The 18,327-nt window shown below is 46.1% G+C and overlaps 1 protein-coding gene across 1 annotated transcript in view; it reads left to right on the top strand.

The window, feature by feature from the left end:
- LOC135222648 (uncharacterized) overlaps positions 1-17,295 on the top strand; it is a 125,374-nt gene extending 108,079 nt beyond the window's left edge. Inside the window, exons 2-3 of the mRNA XM_064260788.1 lie at positions 13,987-14,157; positions 14,288-17,295. Of these exons, the coding sequence (XP_064116858.1) occupies positions 13,987-14,157; positions 14,288-16,237 (2,121 nt within the window). The 3' untranslated portion in view covers positions 16,238-17,295. The remainder of the gene's footprint in view (positions 1-13,986; positions 14,158-14,287) is intronic.
- Positions 17,296-18,327: the final 1,032 nt, after the last annotated feature.

Here is an 18,327-nt window from a genome sequence, read left to right as displayed (position 1 = left end):
CCCCTGAGCTCTTAGTTCCTGAACTACTGACTCTCCTAGTTTGGTGAATATTCTGGGCGGTATATTGAGCCCGAATGGCCCGACTCTGAACGAGTAAGCCTGTCTTCCTAGTTTGAAGCCTAGGTAGGGAGAAAAGTTTCTCGCTATCGGGACGTGATAATAAGCGTCTGTAAGATCGATAGAGGTGGTGACGACCTCACGGGGAAGTAAGGTTCTCACCTGCGAGACGGTTAGCATGCGGAACTTGTCACATTGAATGTTTGAGTTGAGACGGGACAAGTCCAGAATCACTCTTCGTTTGTCCATGTCCTTCTTTGGCACGGTGAACAAACGTCCTTGAAATTTAGGGTGTCTGACTTTCTTTATTGCCTTCTTTTGAAGAAGGTCTTTGGCATAGTCTAGAAGGTCTGTCGTTGGAATTTGGTGGAATCTGATTGGTGAAGGAGGCCCTTTTATCCATCTCCACCCCAGACCTTTTGATACGATACTGTTGGCCCACGGACTGAAGGTCCAATGGTCCCGGAAGAGGTACAGTCTCCTGCCTACCTGGAGAGGCTCATAGATTGTATGAGGTCTTACTTCCTCTGCCTCTGGAGGTAGCTCTGGAACCAGCTCTGTGCCGGTAAGCACCTCTTGCTCTGCTTCCCTTTGCATGTTGGTTATAGCCTCGAAACGCCCCTTCCGCTTCAAACGAAGCATTGAAGGTTGGGGACGTCACGAAAGTAGCCGAACTCGAGGACTGTTGAGTTGGCTGACTCTGCAGCAACACCAATTGTTGTTGTGGTCAGGCCTTAGAGGTTGAAGGTTGACCAATCTGGGAGACGGGAACTGCCTGAATCACCGTCTGTGTCTGAGGGGCCTGGAAGGGCTGATACTTCCTGACCCTCTTCCTACCTTTGGGCTGCGGTCCGGAGATCTCATAGAACTTCCTTTTGGAGGGAAGACCCCAGCGGACACAAAGGTTCTGATTAGTCCTAGCAGCCTCACTGATGGCGCTGTTAACTACGTCTTCAGGAAAGAGGTTAGGTCCCCAGATTGCTGCTTTAATGAGCTTATTAGGCTCATGTCTAATGGAAGCATCGGCAAAGACATGCTTCCTGCAGTTCTGCCTAGCAACCACAAAGTCATAAAGGTCACACTGAAAAGTCTGTAAAAGTGACTGTTAGAACCCGGAATAGAGGTTCCTCAGAGTAGACAGAAGCCGTCAACTCCGATGTAGTAATAAGAGTTGATCGACCTACTCAGTCTACACCTGGACTCAAATTCTGCCTTTACCATGGCCTCCGGGATTCTGGGTAGTCGTTCACTAAACTGAGTGGAAGCACACTCCGGATCGAGTTTGCCCACTGTGAACGTTTCTGGAGCGCCCACCCAGCACTCCAGGTCTCCAGGAAAGAGCAGAGAGGTAGGCTCTGTCTCTCGAAGCTGAGGCATCGGCTTCTCTTCCCTTCCAGCCTACAGAGTTAACTCCGCGATCTTAGACGTGCAAGGGGTCGGGATGTTATCCCTCACCACGAACATGGTGTAGCAACCCTTGTGTGGCGTCAGTCTGGTGTTGACGCACTCCCATTCTGAAAGGGTGCGGACCCATGCTGACTGTGCCTGGTCCCTAGGATAAATTACAGTTTCCTTTGGGACCCTGTCTACCCTTACTAATGCTTCCTCAGCTAACCAAGCAAAGCCTGGGAAGGGAAACTGGAGGTCCACCGGGAAGAACTCGTAATCTTCCACGGGATGGGTTCCACAGCCTTCAATCGTCAGCATGCCATCCGAAAAGGGAGCATGCAGAGCCAACCGCCATGGGTTGCTGTTCTCAAATGGAGGAAGCTTAGAAGCGTCCGGCACAATGAAGGACTGCTGTGTGCCTCCGGATTGCGTAAGTCCAGCCAGCAAACTCTCCTGGACTTGTAGTCTCTGAGCCAGAGACAGGATGGACTGACCCGATGTCTCCAAGCTCGAAGCGAGCTGAGAAGACATCGACTGAAACCTTAGAGTCCACGATATTGCCCATCTTCTCCATTAGAAGATTAGCGAAGGCATCAGGATCGAAGCCGGACTCCGTAGGTCTGGCTTTAGATATCTTAGCTCTCGACCCCTTAGGCGGGGGAGTAGCTTTAGCCAAGGAAGCCATATGTGTGGGAGCCAATGACGACCTGGCGGAACTCGCCGGAGTAGGTTTAGTTGGTCTGGTGGTCCTAGGCAGAGTCTTCTTTTTCAGGGCTTTCACCTTGGGGATCACGGAACCAGACCTGTCCCCAATGTTCCTGGACTTTGAGAAGCCCTGGAAAGAAGAGGAAGAAGACTGAGTTGGACTAAAAGAAAGTGATTTCTTTTTAGCAGATCTAGAACTAAAACAACCTGCCTCACTTACTTCCCTACCTTCTTCCTGCGTGTCGATGGTCATGGGTTCAAGATGGATACTGATGGCCGCCACCTCCTCGCACAAGGCGTCTTGGTCTTCCAGAGGGGCCTGGGTCTCCATCCGTATTTTGGCAATAGTAGGGGCCGCCACTTCCCTAGCTAGTGCCGAAGAAGTCCTCGTGTTCGGGTACAGTAACGAACAAAGCTCCTCCAACAGTACATAGGGGTATCCGGCAGCGACGTTCCTACCAAAACCTCCAACCCAGACCCTTAGGGTCACCAATGAGGAGGTTTTGAGCGCCTGAGGAGTCTGTAAGAGAGGACGAAATCAGATCCTCCAGTGGCGGAACGTGTCATATTTTCAAATATATATGTAAGGATATATGATACAAATAGAAAACATTACCAAGGTGAGGATGGTACCTACCAACTCATCAGTCACACACTCAAATAAGGAGTAGCAAACTTCACAGCCGTCCAGGTGCCATACCAAGAGGTTATCGACCTCCACAGCACAACTGGCATGAGATCGACAGACCTCATGACCACACGGTTGTTGGAGGATGGCTGTGCAACCCAACTCCTGACAGCGTACCATCTGTAAGTTAAAATTGGTACATGAATATCTTTAAATAGTTCCGCTGGAGTTAATTCCAGTGGTATGTTTACACTTAGACTAGTTCTACTAAAATTTGCTAAAGGTAAACATCAACTATTATAATTTTACATAATGTAAAAGCTCTGATTGTCTCCGCCTGCTCTGGAATCCATGATCTCCGTATCGCAATAGCTATGACTGGCGGAGTTGGCCTGATACGAACAGAACAGGGAAACAAGGTAAAACCTAAGCCTGAGTCTCATCACACCGGAGTAGGATAGCAATTCCAAGTCAATTGGAAACACATTGCCTAAGCCTAGTTCTTGCCCCACCGGAGTGGGGAAAGCAGCGATAACAACAGAGAAATACGGAAAACAGAGCGGCAGGAACAGCGGCACGTAGAACTCCAGCGTATAAAATTCTGGCGCATGTGATGGTAGACCAAACCTCACTGGAATAAACATAGGCCCGGAGACATACCAACAGAGACTACATAATCTACTAATCCTTAACCTTCTCCGACTAATCCCCCAGAACAGTGCTCGACGCTCCAGCTGCTGTTCACCGGTAGGATTACTTGGTCAGCGAGCTAACGAATCACCGCCGGAACAAGTCTGGAACGGAAGGAAGAGCCCAGAGGAGAAAGGTAGACTAGTAATCGCCTGGCAACAGCAACCGGTCAGGTGATTACCACCCTCCGAGAAGCCGTGAAGTAGCCTACTACTAAAGGGGCAGAAGGCGGCATGCCAACTGACACCCTAAAGGAGGTAACGGCCAAGGCGCTATACTTAAAAAATTATTGATAAGGAATTATTGGAAGTACCGACGAATAAAGGCAAGCCCATCTTCGAGCCTAGCCTAACCTTCCACAATCGGATACACCAATCTGGTCAGGTAGGCTAGGATAGCGCCTACTAGTACGTCATGAAAGAGGACACTCTAGAGCCGAACCTAACCCTCCAAAATCGAACATATCGACCTGGTCAGGTAAGACAGGCCTAGCACCTACATTTACGTAACAAGAGAGGAACTCTCTAGTGATGGATCACCCTCCAAAACCAATATGTCGGTCAGGTCAGGCAAGCCAGGACTAGTACCAACTATGGGTAGCGAGTAGCACTCTCAAACGCCTAGCCTACCCTCCAAAACCTAGGCCTCGATCTGGTCAGGTAGGCTAGAGTTGGTAAAATTCGTGTAGGACTTCCAAACTAACCTCATCAAAATAAAATTAGCATATCAATATAATATTATAATAAGATAATACAAATAATACACAACATGCATGAGCATAGCGGATGGATGAGGGCTTTCCTTTACCTCCAAAAATAATAACTGGCATGAAGTAGATTGAAAAATAAAACAGCACTCTCGTGAGGGAACCAAATCGCTCATGAAGGACGGGAACTAACAAGGGAAACCCTCTAATTAAGGCCAAAAAAGGTAATGGCTCCAACAGTGATACATAAGCCTATCGATACACATCAGGAGCGAAATGGTAAAATTTCACGACAACAGTAACGCTTACTGTGATGTGCAATAGTGGTGAAAGTAAGATATGCATCGAAATAAAAAAGTTGAGAAGACTGAGTAACGCGGTACCTTGATGTAAACATGGCGGCTCCCTGGATGAGGGCTTCCTCCACATACACAACATACAAACACCTCAACTATAAACTTCTCAAATAAGGGCAAACTGTTGTCTAACCGCATTCAAAGTCAACAAATAATATACTCAACTTAGAAGAAGATGCTTCTTGAAGATCAGAAGACATTATGATAAAAAATATAGCAAAATAATCTCAAGCGAAAAATAAAGCGGTTCGCGTTGCGAGTGCTATGAAAGGAATGAGGATTCTTGGCAGAGGTAGTACAGGCAGTCCCCGGGTTACGATGGTCTTGGCTTACGACGTTCCGAGGTTACGATGCTTTTCAATTATATTCATCAGACATTATTTCCAGGGTTACGACGCATGTTCCAGGGTTACGACGCCTACAACGCTCATCTGGCAGATGAAATATGACATATGACACCAAAAATGCAAAATAATCAATATTTGAAAGTTTTTTTGATGAAAAATGCCATAAGAATGCAGGGTTTCATACATTCAACTTCCCTGACAGATATATACTTAGCTAAGACTCCGTCGTCCCCGACAGAAATTCGAATTTCGCGGCACATGCCACAGGTAGGTAGGTCAGGTGATCTACCGTCCTGCCGCTGGGTGGCAGGAATAGGAACCATTACCTTCTAGAACCAGATTTTTCTCTGTCACCGTATTGTAAACATACGTTTGCGGTACCTCCTGACTTGATTTTCGTGTTTCATCGCCATCGATCTTCTGGGCTGTCTTTAGCAGGGAAGTACTGGGTCTTTGGTTCGGCATATGCTTTTATTAACTTTTTAATAAATTTGACTTCGAAAATTTCAAAGAATATATGACGTGTAACTACCGTAGCTTTCGGTAGACACTCATATAGTTTGCAAGAAGGGAAATATTAATATTTATTCATTAATACGGGTAATAAGTGTTAGAACTTGATTGAGGAAATATAAAACTCTAACTTCCTACTTTAGGAAGTCAGAAAAGCATATAACTTTTTACACTTCCTTTAGAAGCTATAATAGCTCTTGTGCTAACGAGCAGTTAGAGTATTAACAGTAATAGTAGTTTTTGCATCCTCATCACCTTCTTACTCCACAGAATCTACAAATTTATAAATTTGAAGATAAATGGATGTAGCTCAAAATGCGAGCTCTTATAAGGTAAGAAGTGAATTTAGTGTTCCCAGTGCAGTGGAGGGTGCGTTCTGATCGGCTCTGTTTCGCTCCCAGGTCTAGACCACTTCCAAGCTCCCAAGCCCAGAGGAGAAGGAAAGTCGAAAGCCTTACGGAGGTTATGGAGAATCCCCACCGATCAGGCGTCCCTTCGGCAGGATCTGTAGAACGTCCCAGACTGCCAAGTTCGCCATTGGAAAGGCGTCCTAAAATAGTGGAGGGTGCGTCTGATCGGCTCTGTCTCGCTCTCAGGCCTAGACCTCTTCCAAGCTCACAAGCCCAGAGGAGAAGGAAAGTCGAAAGCCTTACGGAGGTTATGGAGAATCCCCACCGATCGGGCTTCCCTTCGGCAGGATCTGTAGAACGTCCCAGACTGCCAGGGATAGCCATTGGAAAGGCATCCTTAAAAAAGTGCGTCTCTTCTTCCGTTTCTTCATCTTCCGTCCGAAAAGACGAAGAATGTACATGTTTGGAGTTCGGACGATCTAGCGCGTTCTCTGAAAACTAAGAGAACACTGAGCGCCAACTGGACTACAAGCGAAGAGCCAGCCAGGAAGCCGCTTTCCAACAAGCAAGCGCGAGCCACGTTCCAACAGCCAGCAGCGAGCCGCGTTCCAACAGACTAGCGCGAGCCGCGTTCCTACAGCCAAACGCGAGCCGTGTTCTAGCAACTGAGCACGAGCCGCGTTCCAGAAAATTTTTCTTGGCGCAAGGCGCCTTCAAAGAGAAAACAGGCGGCTAGACCGAGGAGCCTTATAGTAGAGTGGCAATCAGAAGGATCCTTCCATTGAACGTTTACGGGCAAGAGGCTCCTAAAAGGAGACTAGTAGGCGCTCGGAACTATCAGGGCGCATGGGACCTTCCACGCAAGCGGAACGTTTCAGGAGTGAGTCTCCTTTCTAGCGTGCGGAACATTCCAGGCCCAAGGAGCCAGGCGCTAGGCGCCAGAATATTCCAAATCTTCTTATGAGAGAGAGGTCAGTCACGAGGCTCCTCTTTGAGTTTTTAACTTGAGCAACTTTCCCCTGGCAAAGGTGCAAGATGTCGCACAGGCGGCCGTCGCTTTTGTCAGAAGGATTCTGATACTAAGAGAAGCTCTTTTTCATTATTCAGAAGACTCCTGTGTTAGGCAGTTCCTCTCAATGCGGACTCTCTCCTTCATTCATGCTCTTCCCTCGTTATGAGGAGGCAAGAGCTTTGGGAGTTTTTTCTTAATAAGAATCTCATCGACATTTGGGTATGATGGCGGATAGGAAATATCTACTTCCTTCTGTAAACCCTAGAGATGAACAAGAATTCTGTCTCTTCCGCGATTTATGAGGAAATCACGAAGATTTAAAGAGTTCCTGGATTAACTTCCTTCCTTAATATATATATATACGTATACTCTTTCTATCGTTCTATTAACGAAAAGAACGAAGATAGTAGAAGGTAGTAGAGTATCTGCTGTATGAGAATACGATACGGTCAAATCATAAACACATACCATAGTTACTTCTTTGCTGTGTAACTCAATTACCAGTATCCTTCTAGGACTTTCCTAGGAAGGACTACGCTTAAAGGGATTGTTAAGACAACACCTACTTAGCTTCTAGATTTATCAAAGTCTTGTTTCGCTTAAATATGCTTTAATAAGAACTTCCTGAAGTTCGATAATAATTTTATAAGATTCCTTTATTGAATGGAGTAGCTGGCAACTCTGGAAGAGTAAGGCCAGACGGCTAACGGAGACTGCTATCGCTTAGACCAACGCAGTACCATCTAGTTCGCGGTCATGAGCGGGCGGTTACATCTCTCTCTCCTGCGGGATGGAATAACTAACCGTATCTCTCCCCTACAATCGTGGTCTTAGCCTCGGATTGAGGGGATAGTTAAGCTAACATAAATAAAATATTGTCTGCCTTTTGCTAAGAAGCTTTCAATAAGAGAGATATTACAACCTTTCAATGCTGTTTACCGTAGGTAACATTATTAAAGGATTCTATCGCAGCAGAACATTATATTATATAATGCTCTCATGCTTACGAAAGCATGGCTTATTAGAGTACCTGCTCAGGAGAAGATGGATGAGTCGGATGGGAAACATTCTCTTCGTGGCACAACTTGTTTCCCTGAATGGACTATACTACGTATATAAAAGTTTTTTCCCACTAAGAACGGAATTAACATGTGAAAGGATGTCGGGTACCATAAAGGCACAGATGTTCTGGCACATAACCTAAAAAGAATTAGAAGGAAGCGCCAGCCTGGCGCAATGCGCCAGAAGCACCATCCAAGATATTTTCTCATTTTAGCGAGTTATTAACCTAAGAGTCCAGTAGCCTCTCGGACAGCAGGCTCGGTAACGGCAAGATTCGTTCCTGTTTTCGTTACCCATTTAATCGGAATGGGGTCGCTTACAAGGAACGATGAAATGATTTATTTTAATCACTTAGGCCAATTCCACGACTCTCTCATATCGCAAAGAGCATCGAGAATCTCTTTTTTCGCCCCTGTTCGCGTTAACAAAAGAGAACCTATTTGGAAAACAGACAAGGAACGTAACGATCCTTAAGAGGTTCGATGCAAGATTTTGCATGTCCGTGAGAACCTTCTCGATCGACGATAATAACTGTTAACGTATGTCTAACATTTATTGGAAAGAGTTGTGAGAACCTGCGGAAAGTCTTCTTCATAGATCTCTTCGCAAGGTAGAAGACGAACAGGCTTCCTATAGACTGCTTACTTTTCCTCGAACCAAGAGAGGTAGCAATATACGCCATCTTTATTTTTAGAAAGGGGACTAATCTTTAGTTTTTTTTCCCCTAAATATAAATTCTTTACAGAATTTAAGATATAGGGCGTCAAAGAAAGAGAGGATAATACTTTATGCCTCATTTGGGCCTTAGAGAGGTCGGATTCACAGAGGTCACGTTCTTCTCACAGCATGTTTCGGAAGGCCTTTCCAAGAGAGTCAGGATATTCTATCAGAATCTATTATACATAGACCTGAAGAACCTCTCCACTCTGAGTCGGTCTACGTGCAGACTGACCAGAAGTAGAATGAAGGAGAGGATTTTTCAAGGTAAACGACAAGAGTCATGCCAAAGACATAGAATTGCTGCAGATCGTGTTAGATGGAATTGGGAAACTGTCCTCTTCCGATACCTCTGTGAACCACATAGCGGTTTTTCTTCCCTTTCAGAGGGAAGAATCACCTTTGTAAATATCTACTATCAATGAAAGGGAGAATTAGAGATAGCAGAAACAATTAAGATCTTCGGGATCTTATACGATACTTCTTTACGACAAGAGTAGGATATCATGTACTTAGAATGGGATCCTTTGTCGGGCCTCAGATTCCGTGTTCCGACAAGATGGAACTGCTCCTCATCAGACTTCTTGGAGAAATTTTTATGAGGGAATTCTTTGTTTCTCTTGGTCCTAAACGACCAAGAAGATAAGTGAATTTTTTTAGCATTGGAATCTCGCATCAGATTCTATGGAGACTGGGCAATGGGTTCTTGCCAGCATAGTATGTCCGGCAAAAGAACTAAAACCCCCTATTCCTGACTCAATGTTTTCAGATAGAGATTTCGTTGTCCAGGCAGGGTACTTACGTTTTCATCTACAGTAGAATGGTTCAAACGTTTGCCTACAGAGTCTTTGGAATGCGATGACGGCTCGAAATGCTTCCCAGGTGTTCAGAGGGAGACAATAAAGAGCTAGAAATCAGGAGTCCTCCCAATTTCAGCTCGGAGTCTCCTTCGACTTCCAGGCTTCTTCCCTTCCTTCGGGCAAGGATAGGGAAGATTCTGCAACGAGAAACCCCTTCAACAGGTAAGAAGAGATCTCGTGAGCAACGGAAGTACTCAAGAAGGATCCTCCTCGGAGGAAGACTCTTATCTCTCGTACTGTTAGATATCCTATCGTCTACTGGATGTAGCTGACTACAATCACCTCCCCTTGCCGGAGAGGCCAAAGCTCAAAGTGGAAGAATTTCTTCCACCCTTCTCCAGTCTCCTGATTAACTATTGTGGATGTTCAGGACTTTCAGACAATGTAGCGCCAACCAGGCGCCATATGCCAAAACAGGCGTAAAAAACGCCAGTGGCAGACAGCCCCAAGAACACTGTCATTGTCTGATGAGGAGAAAGAGCGGGCCTACAACCTGGCACAGATGCGCTAGAGGCGAACAAATGGGACAGATAAGAGTGTCCGATGTGGACATCGCCAGACATCCTCGAGACTCTACCAAGCTCGAAGCTCCGGCAAGTGGGGAGGAGCCAGGCAGGAGCGAGGCGCCAGGCAGGCGCGAGGCGCCAGGCAGGCACAAGGCGCCAGGCAGGTGCAAGACACAAGCCAGGCTCTAGGCTTCATCCAGAAGAGATCCTTTTCAAAGAAAGCCCTGGTCTTCTTCTTTGAAACAAATGTGATCGCTAAGCACTTCTTGAGTAACTTGATGATTCCTTCAAACAGCTGAGAATTAAAAGCGCTTGAAGTGCGAGCTTTTGTGAATTCTTGTTCTTTCCAGAACAATATATCGTGAAGGACATATTAGCTGTAACTTACAGAAGATGCAACTCGGGAGTTGACTTCCCTTTGCACGAAGGAGGTCAAGTTGACCTACGAGAGATCCTTCTCTCTTGGTTATACGTGTCTACGGATATGTTGCTGGGATAGGGAGCCGACACTGATCCTTAACTAAGTGAGTTAATTTTTATTTTAACATAGTGTTTTGTTCTTTGGGTTGTTTGAAAGGAGTTTGGGGATAACTCTTTTCAAATTAAGCACAAACCCTCATGTTAGGATCAGGTGATCGGGATCGGTGTTGTGCTCCTTAATTATGCCACTAGGCATAGGTGTATTGTCATGTAAGTGGATAAGACCCCATTGACAAATGACCTTTAGATTCTGTCGAGTAAGTGGATAAGACCCCATTGACAGATCTACAAGAACTCTTAGCCATAGGTCACATCCTCGCTGAGGTTCTTGAGACGAAGCAGACTCCTAGCAATAGCTAGGAAGTCAACCCTTCGTCTAAACACATAGGAACCAAGGTTTTATTTATTTATTACCTACAAGGTATGTTGTTTATCTGTCTAATCAGTGAATAGCTGTCTCTTACCCTCCACCAAAGGGTGCCAATCAGCTAAGCATATATCTGTCAGGGAAGTTGAATGTATGAAAATGATAGTGTTATGATACAATAAAGTTTCATACATACTTACCTGGCAGATATATACGATAAATGGCCCACCCAGCCTCCCCGCAGGATACAGGTGGAAGAGAAAAATCTGGTTCTAGAAGGTAATGGTTCCTATTCCAGCCACCCAGCGGCAGGACGGTAGATCACCTGACCTACCTACCTGTAGTGTGTGCCGCGAAATTCGAATTTCTGTCGGGGACGACGGAGTCTTAGCTAAGTATATATCTGCCAGGTAAGTATATATGAAACTTTATTGTATCATAACAATATCATTTTTCTTAGGATTTTTGACGATGTTCCGGTTTACGGCGATTTTCGGCTTACGATACGTCTCAAGAACGGAACCCCCGTCATAACCCGGGGACTGCCTGTAGTGACGAGCGGAAGGTAGCCGTTGTAACGGCACCTCTCTGGCAGGGGATTTTGAGAGAGGAGAGACCTAATTGGCAAAGTGTCTGTGATAGTGGCTTCCACTCGCCCCTGATGCTACACCGACACCCTATGAGGGTGATCGATCCAGAGGTAGTATCTCTGGCATTCCATATGGCTTTTTTTCTCTGGTATATTTAGCATTTATTTATACCTAGAAATGAGTGCTATAGGTACATTTCACTGGACGACACAGGTCGATCCCAGAAAAATGCTTAATATACCAGAGAAAAAAGCCATATGGAATGCCAGTTACTACCTCCGGCTTGCTCACCCTCATAGGGTGTCGGTATAGCACAGGAGCGAGTGGAAACCACTATCACAGATACTTTGCCAATTAGATCTCTCCTCTCTCAAAATCCCCCTCTAGAGAGGTGCCGTTACAACGTCTACCTTCCGCTCGCTACTAGTACTACCTCTGCCAAGAGCCCTCATTCCTGAACTAGCACTTGTAGCGTATACATGCACCATTTCCGCTGTTTCTAGGAAGTGTTTTTGCGGAGCATCATGTCTTCCCTACGCCAAGAAACTTCTTCATCTAAGTTGAGTATTCCATTTATTGATTTTGAGCACGATGGGGCAATGATGCATCCAATATTTTGCTTTTTTTTAAGACTCTTGTTCAGGGAGCTGGGCATGACGCCTCTTCCGAGTCAGCCATTTTGGATGCTTGGTTGGCCACGTGCATTGTTATATCAGAATTTTATTATGCTGTGTAATTTATGTTCACTGTTTAGCACTTCACATTATAGGCTACTGTTGTCGTATAATTTTACCGTCCCACTCCTGACGAGTACTGAGAGCCTTGTTTATTACGGTTTGATCCTTACGTTATTAGCCTTATTATAGGGCCTTTCTCGTTATCATCAGTCACTCAGGAGCGAGTTGGTTCCCTTACGTGTGTACGGTGAAATGCTTCATACTACGTTATGTGCGAGTATTATGGTTGAGGCGTCCTAGGCTAGCCTAGCGGTACGCCAGTTTAGTTTTAAGAGGTGAAGACTCCTCATTCATTCGCGGTGCTCATGCATGTATGTTTCTAGTTTAGTTAATTATTGATTATAATCTTGTAGTATTGCTATATTTGATGAGGTTGAGAGTTCTTCACGGTGAACCTACCCTAGCCTGTCCGACCAGACCTAGGCAGGTTTTGGAGGGTAGGCTAGGATGGTTGAGTATGTCCCACCACCCTTAGTGGCTCCTAGTACCACCAACCCAACCAGGCAGATATGTTTGTTTGGAGGGTGGCCCAGGACTAGAGAGTTCCTTTCTTGTTACGTATGTAGGGGCTAGGCCTATCTTACCTGACCAGATCGATAGATTCAATTTTGGAGGGTTGAGTTAGGTTCTAGGTGTCTTCTTCGTGACATCCTTATAGGAGCCATCTTAGCCTACCTGACCAGATCTGAGATCCGATTTCGGAGGGTTAGGCTGGGATCTTAGTTGGGTGCGGTTTTCTTCCCCTTTTTCGTCAGTACTTCCAATAATTTCTCATTAATTATTTTATGAATTAATTTTGTTGAGTGTAGCCTGGGCCATTGCTGCCTTTAGGGTGTCAGTTGGCCTACCGTCTTCTGCCCCTTTAGTAGTAGGCTAGTTAACGGCTTCTCGAGCAGTGGTAATCGCTGATCGGTTGCTGTGGCCAGGCGATCACGAGTCTTCCACTCTCCTCCAGACACCCCCCCCCAGTCTCAGACTCGTTTCAGCGCTGCTTTGTTAGCTCACTGTCCAAGTGATCCTACCGATGAATGACAGCTAGAGCATCGAGCATGGTCCTGGGGATTAGTCGGAGATGATTGGGGGATTAGTAGATTATGTAATCTCTGTTGGTATGTCTCCAGGCCTGTGTTTATTCCGGCGAGGTGTGGTCTACCATCACATCCACCAGGAGGCTATACGCCGGAGTTTATGTACCGCTGTTCCGCCGCTCTGTTTTCCATACTTCTCTAGTGTTATCGCTGCTTCCCCACTCCAGTGGGGGCGGAACTAGGCTTAGAGATGCGTTTCTAATTGACTTGGAACTGCTACTCTTCTCCGGTGCGATCCGATTCAGGCTTAGGGTTTACCTATTTTCCCTGTTCTGCACGTATTATGGATTCCGGAGCAGGCGGAGACATTCAGAGCTTAATGTTAAGAAAATTTATTATGTAGCCTCTGTTGGTATGTCTCCAGGCCTGTGTTTATTCCGGCGAAGAGTGGTCTACCATCACATACACCAGGATATATACACCGGAGTTCTACGTACCGTTGTTCCCGCCGCTCTGTTTTCTGTATTCTATGTTATCGCTTCTGCCCACTCCGGTGGGGGCGGAACTAGGCTTAGAGAATGCGCTTCCAATTGATTGGGAATTGCTACTCTACTCCGGTGCGATCAGACTCAGGCTTAGGTTTTGCCTTGTTTACCTGTTCTGCTCGTATCAGGCCAACTCCGCCGGTTATAGCTTTGGCGATACCCAGAGTATGGATTCCGGAGTAGGCGGAGACATCCAGAGCTTTAATAGTAAGAAGTAAGTTGAAGATTATAGTTGATGTTACCTTTAGCTAGTTAAGAAACTAATTTAAGTGTACACATACCACCAGAAATAACTCCGGCGGCATTAATTGACGAAACTCATGTATCTTTCCAACTTACAGATGGTTCGCTGCCCGGAGGCGGGGTGTCTGACCGTTCTTCAGAAGATGTATGGACATGAGGTCTGCCAGTCTCATGCCAGCTGCGCCATCCAACTGGAGGGACTCTTGGTCTGGCACCCAGAAGCCTGCGAGGTGTGTTACGGCCTCGTTAGGAACGTGACAGATGAATCGGTAGGTAGCATCCTCGCCTCATTGTTACTCTTGAATTCTATGTTACATATATCGATTGGGCATAAGTCAAACTAGATAAACGAGGAAAAGTCCCTGACACTGGGGAACCTGATTTGATTATCTCTTACAGGTTGATCCGACGCTCAAGGCCTCCTCGCTGATGACCCTCAAGGCCTGGGTAGGGGGGTTTAGGAGGAACGTCGGATCTGGCCGCCCCTATGTGCTGTCGGAGGAGATGTGTTTTCTCCTCTACCCAAACGCTAAGGTTTCGGCAGCAGTAGCGGCGGAAGTGGCGGCTCCCATTATAGAGCGGATCCGCCAAGAGACCCAAGCCCTTCCGGAGGACCAAGAGGGCTTGTGTGCGAAAATGACAGAGGTGACGGCCATCAGCCTGCATAGAGAGCACATGACCATCGAGGACCAGGAGGAAGGTAGGGAGGTAGGTGAGGCAGGTAATTGTGGGGCTAATGTACTCTCCTTCAGCCCAACTCCTTCTTCTTCTTCATCTTTTCAGGGCTTCTCTGCGAAGTCCACGACCTTTTGTGATAGGTCGGGCTCAGTAATCCCCAAGGTGAAAACCTTAAAGACGAAGTCCCTGCCGAAGGCAGTTAGACCAGTCAAGCCTTCTCCGGCAGGCTCCGCCAGGTCGTCATTGGCCCCCAAGCCTTCGACTTCCAAAGCCAGACAGACGGAGTCCGACTTCGACCAGGAGGCTTTCACCACTCTTCTCATGAAGATGGTGAACGAAGTAGTAGTGGACTCGAGACTTCAGTCGATGTCCACGCAACTCGCCTTGGGTCTAGAGACATCCGGACAGTCCATCCCATCTCTGGCCCAAAAATTACAGACCCAGGAGGAATTGGTGGCTGGATTTATCCATTCCGGATGCACACCGCAGTCCTTTGTGTTGCCGGACGCATCCAAGCTCCCGCCATTTGAGAATAGCAACCCATGGCGGTTGGCTCTGCATGCTCCCTTTTCAGAGGGCAGACTTACAATTGAGGGTTGCGGAACCCGACCCGTGGAAGACTATGAGTTCTTCCCGCCGGGCCTACAATTCCCCTTCCCGGGCTACGCTAGGCTTGCCGAGGAAGCGTTGGTCAGGGTAGACAAGGTCCCGGAAGAGACAGTGATCTACCCTAGAGATCAGGCTCAGTCGGCATGGGTCCGCATCCTTACGGAATGGGAGTGCGTCAACACCGAGTTGATGCCTCACAACGGTTGCTATGCCATGTTCGTAGCGCCGGATAACATCCCGACACCTTGCACATCGAAGATCACAGAATTGACACTACAGGCCGGAATGGAGAATAAACCCATGCCTCAGCTAAAAGAGACGGAGGCTACCTCTTTGCTCTTTCCCAGAGATCTGGAGTGTTGGGTTGGCGCTCCGGCAACGTTCACAGTGGGTAGACTCAGCCCGGAGTGTGCCATGACACAATTCGGTGAACGTTTGCCTAGAATTCCGGACTCCATGTTAAAGGCGGAATTCGAAGCAAGATGTAGGCTGAGCAGGTCAATTAACTCAGTCACCACTGCAGAGTTGACAGCTTCTGTCTTTGCAGAGGAGCCCCTATTCCGGGTCCTGACGAAGTCGATGCTTCAGGCTTATCAATCGGACCTGTATAATTTCATAGTAGCTAGACGAGCCTGCAGGAAGCATGTCTTTGCTAATGCCTCCATCAGGCATGAGCCTGACAAGCTCATAAATGCATCAATCTGGGGGGCTAACATCTTTCCTGAGGACATGGTTAACAGCGTCCTCAGCGAGGCGGCTAGGGCTAACCAGAGCCTTCGTGACCGCTGGGGACTTAACTTAAAAAGGAATGCCAAACGTAAGAGGTGTCCTAGGCAGTATAAGTCTTCCCAGACCTCTCAGCCTCAAGCAGTGGTACAGGCAGTTCCTGTCTCTCAAATAAGTAAGCCTTCGACATCTAAGGCACAACCACAACAGCAGATCATCTACGCAAGGGGTAGCAGAGCAAGAGCTGCTTACCGACAGAGAGTTGGCTCTAGAGTTCCCTCAAAAGGCAGAGGTTTCAGAGGAGGCAGAGGAAGTAAGACCTCAACCAGTCAATGAGTCTCTCCAGGTAGGTGTGAGACTGTACCTCTCCCGGGATCATTGGACCTTCAGTACGTGGGCCCACAGTATTGTATCGAAAGGTCTGGGGTGGAGATGGATAAAAGGGCCTCCTCCACCAGTCAGTTTCCATCAAATTCCAATGACAGACCTTCTAGACTATGCCAAAGACCTTCTTCAAAAGAAGGCAGTAAAGAAAGTTACTCACCTGAAATTTCAGTATAACCCTTCTCAGGAAAACATTATTTTTAATGAGTCTGGCCTCAGGCGCCAGAATATCTGAACTGTCGGCTCTCTCTAGAGAACCAAATCATATTGATTTCCTCCCGTCAGGAGAAGTTCTGCTCTCTCCAGATCGGAAATTCTTAGCAAAGAATGAAGACCCACAAAACAGGTGGTCTCCATGGAAGATGTCCCTCTTCCACAGGACCCATCATTATGTCCTATTATTACATTAAAATCTTATCTGGGCAGAAATTCTAAAAAGTCTTCAGGTCCTCTTTTTATTAGAGAGAATGGTGGAACCATTTCCTTGAAGGCCATCAGACAACAAATTCTTTCTTTTATTAAACAAGCCAATCCAGATTCAGTCCCTCATGTCCATGATATCTGGGCAGTGGCTACTTCAGTTAATTATTTTCATCATATGAACTTCGAGGATCTTAAAAAATATACGGGTTGGAAATCCCCGACAGTATTTAAACGTCACTATCTGAAAACTCTAGAGGCCCTTAATTATATTCGGCAGTGGCTGCAGGGAACATTGTCTCCCCTGATACGGCGTAGTTATGTAATTCTAAACCTGTATTTTATTATTTTGCTATTAATTATCTTTTGGTACTCACTCTCACCTACCTGCCTCGCTTGTATTCCCTGCCTTTCTGCCGTTTGTTCTGGACTGGATTGCTCATCAACCCACTCCTGTACATGTGCATAGTTCTTTAATATGTTTGTTTTTATGTTTATTACTTGTTGCATTTTCTTGGTGATAGTATGGATTTGGTCATATTAGGTGCTATTTACCATCTGTAATTTATTATCCTTACCTTGGTTATTAAAACAATAATATTAAGGAATTTTTATTTTTCCTTTCATATAAGTTTTTGTTTACATTTTATTTCCAAGCTTGTATGGCCAATTTTCTGTTACTGTTTCACTGGGCGACACAGGTCGAGCCCAGAAAAGGGATTTTGACAAAGGAAAAATCTATTTCTGGGGGAAGACCTGTGTCGCCCAGTGAACCCATCCCTCTCCAGTGTTGCCAAAGCCGTGGTTTACCCGCCCAATTGGGCTACTTTTGAACACCTTGCCGCAGGTTATAAAAGGGTACCACTACTTGCCTGAAATTGGGCTACTCTGGAAGAAATAAACCGTGGCGCCAATAAATTGTTTAAATGGTCTTTACAAATGCAATTTCTTTTATAAAAATTTCAAAGTGGAAATGTAGATCAATTATTCTATTTAAAATTTAATATAGTTCACAGACAGTTTAAACCATAATGATGAAAAAAGGGATTTTGACGAAGGAAAAATCTATTTCTGGGCAAAGGCCTGTGTCGCCCAGTGAAATGTCCCTTTAACACACATTTCTAAGGTAAAATATTGCTATAATACCAGAGAAAAAAGCTAATATGGAATTGCCAGAATATTCTGGCTTGCTCACCTTATTTTAAGGTGTCAGTATGGTTTCTGGGGCGAGTAAAACCACTACCAGAGGTCCTTTTCCATTTAGATTCATCCTTCTTCAAAATCCCTCAACTATAGAGGAGCCGACCTAAGGCCCACTCCTCGCTACCGTTACGGCTAGCGCCTCTGACGTCATTCCTGCAGATAGCACCCAAGCTTGAGCCAAAAAAAGGGGGGGGTAACACAAAAGGGTGGGATTTCACTGGGCGACACGGGCCTTTGCCCAAAAATAGATTTTTCCTTCGTCAAAATCCCTTTTCTGGGCTCAGCCCGTGTTGCTACGTGAAATAGTACCAGAGAAATGGCCACATAAGCTTGGAATAAGGAAGCACACAAGGAATATACAGGATAATCAAAAACAATTAAGGTTAATTGCTATAATCTAAGGATAGAGTTACAAGATG

The sequence above is a fragment of the Macrobrachium nipponense genome, chromosome 8 (assembly GCF_015104395.2).
Source record: "Macrobrachium nipponense isolate FS-2020 chromosome 8, ASM1510439v2, whole genome shotgun sequence".
Lineage (NCBI taxonomy): Eukaryota > Metazoa > Arthropoda > Malacostraca > Decapoda > Palaemonidae > Macrobrachium > Macrobrachium nipponense.
The sequence above is the reverse complement of the archived record's forward strand: the minus strand, read 5'-3'. Positions and strand labels throughout refer to the sequence as shown.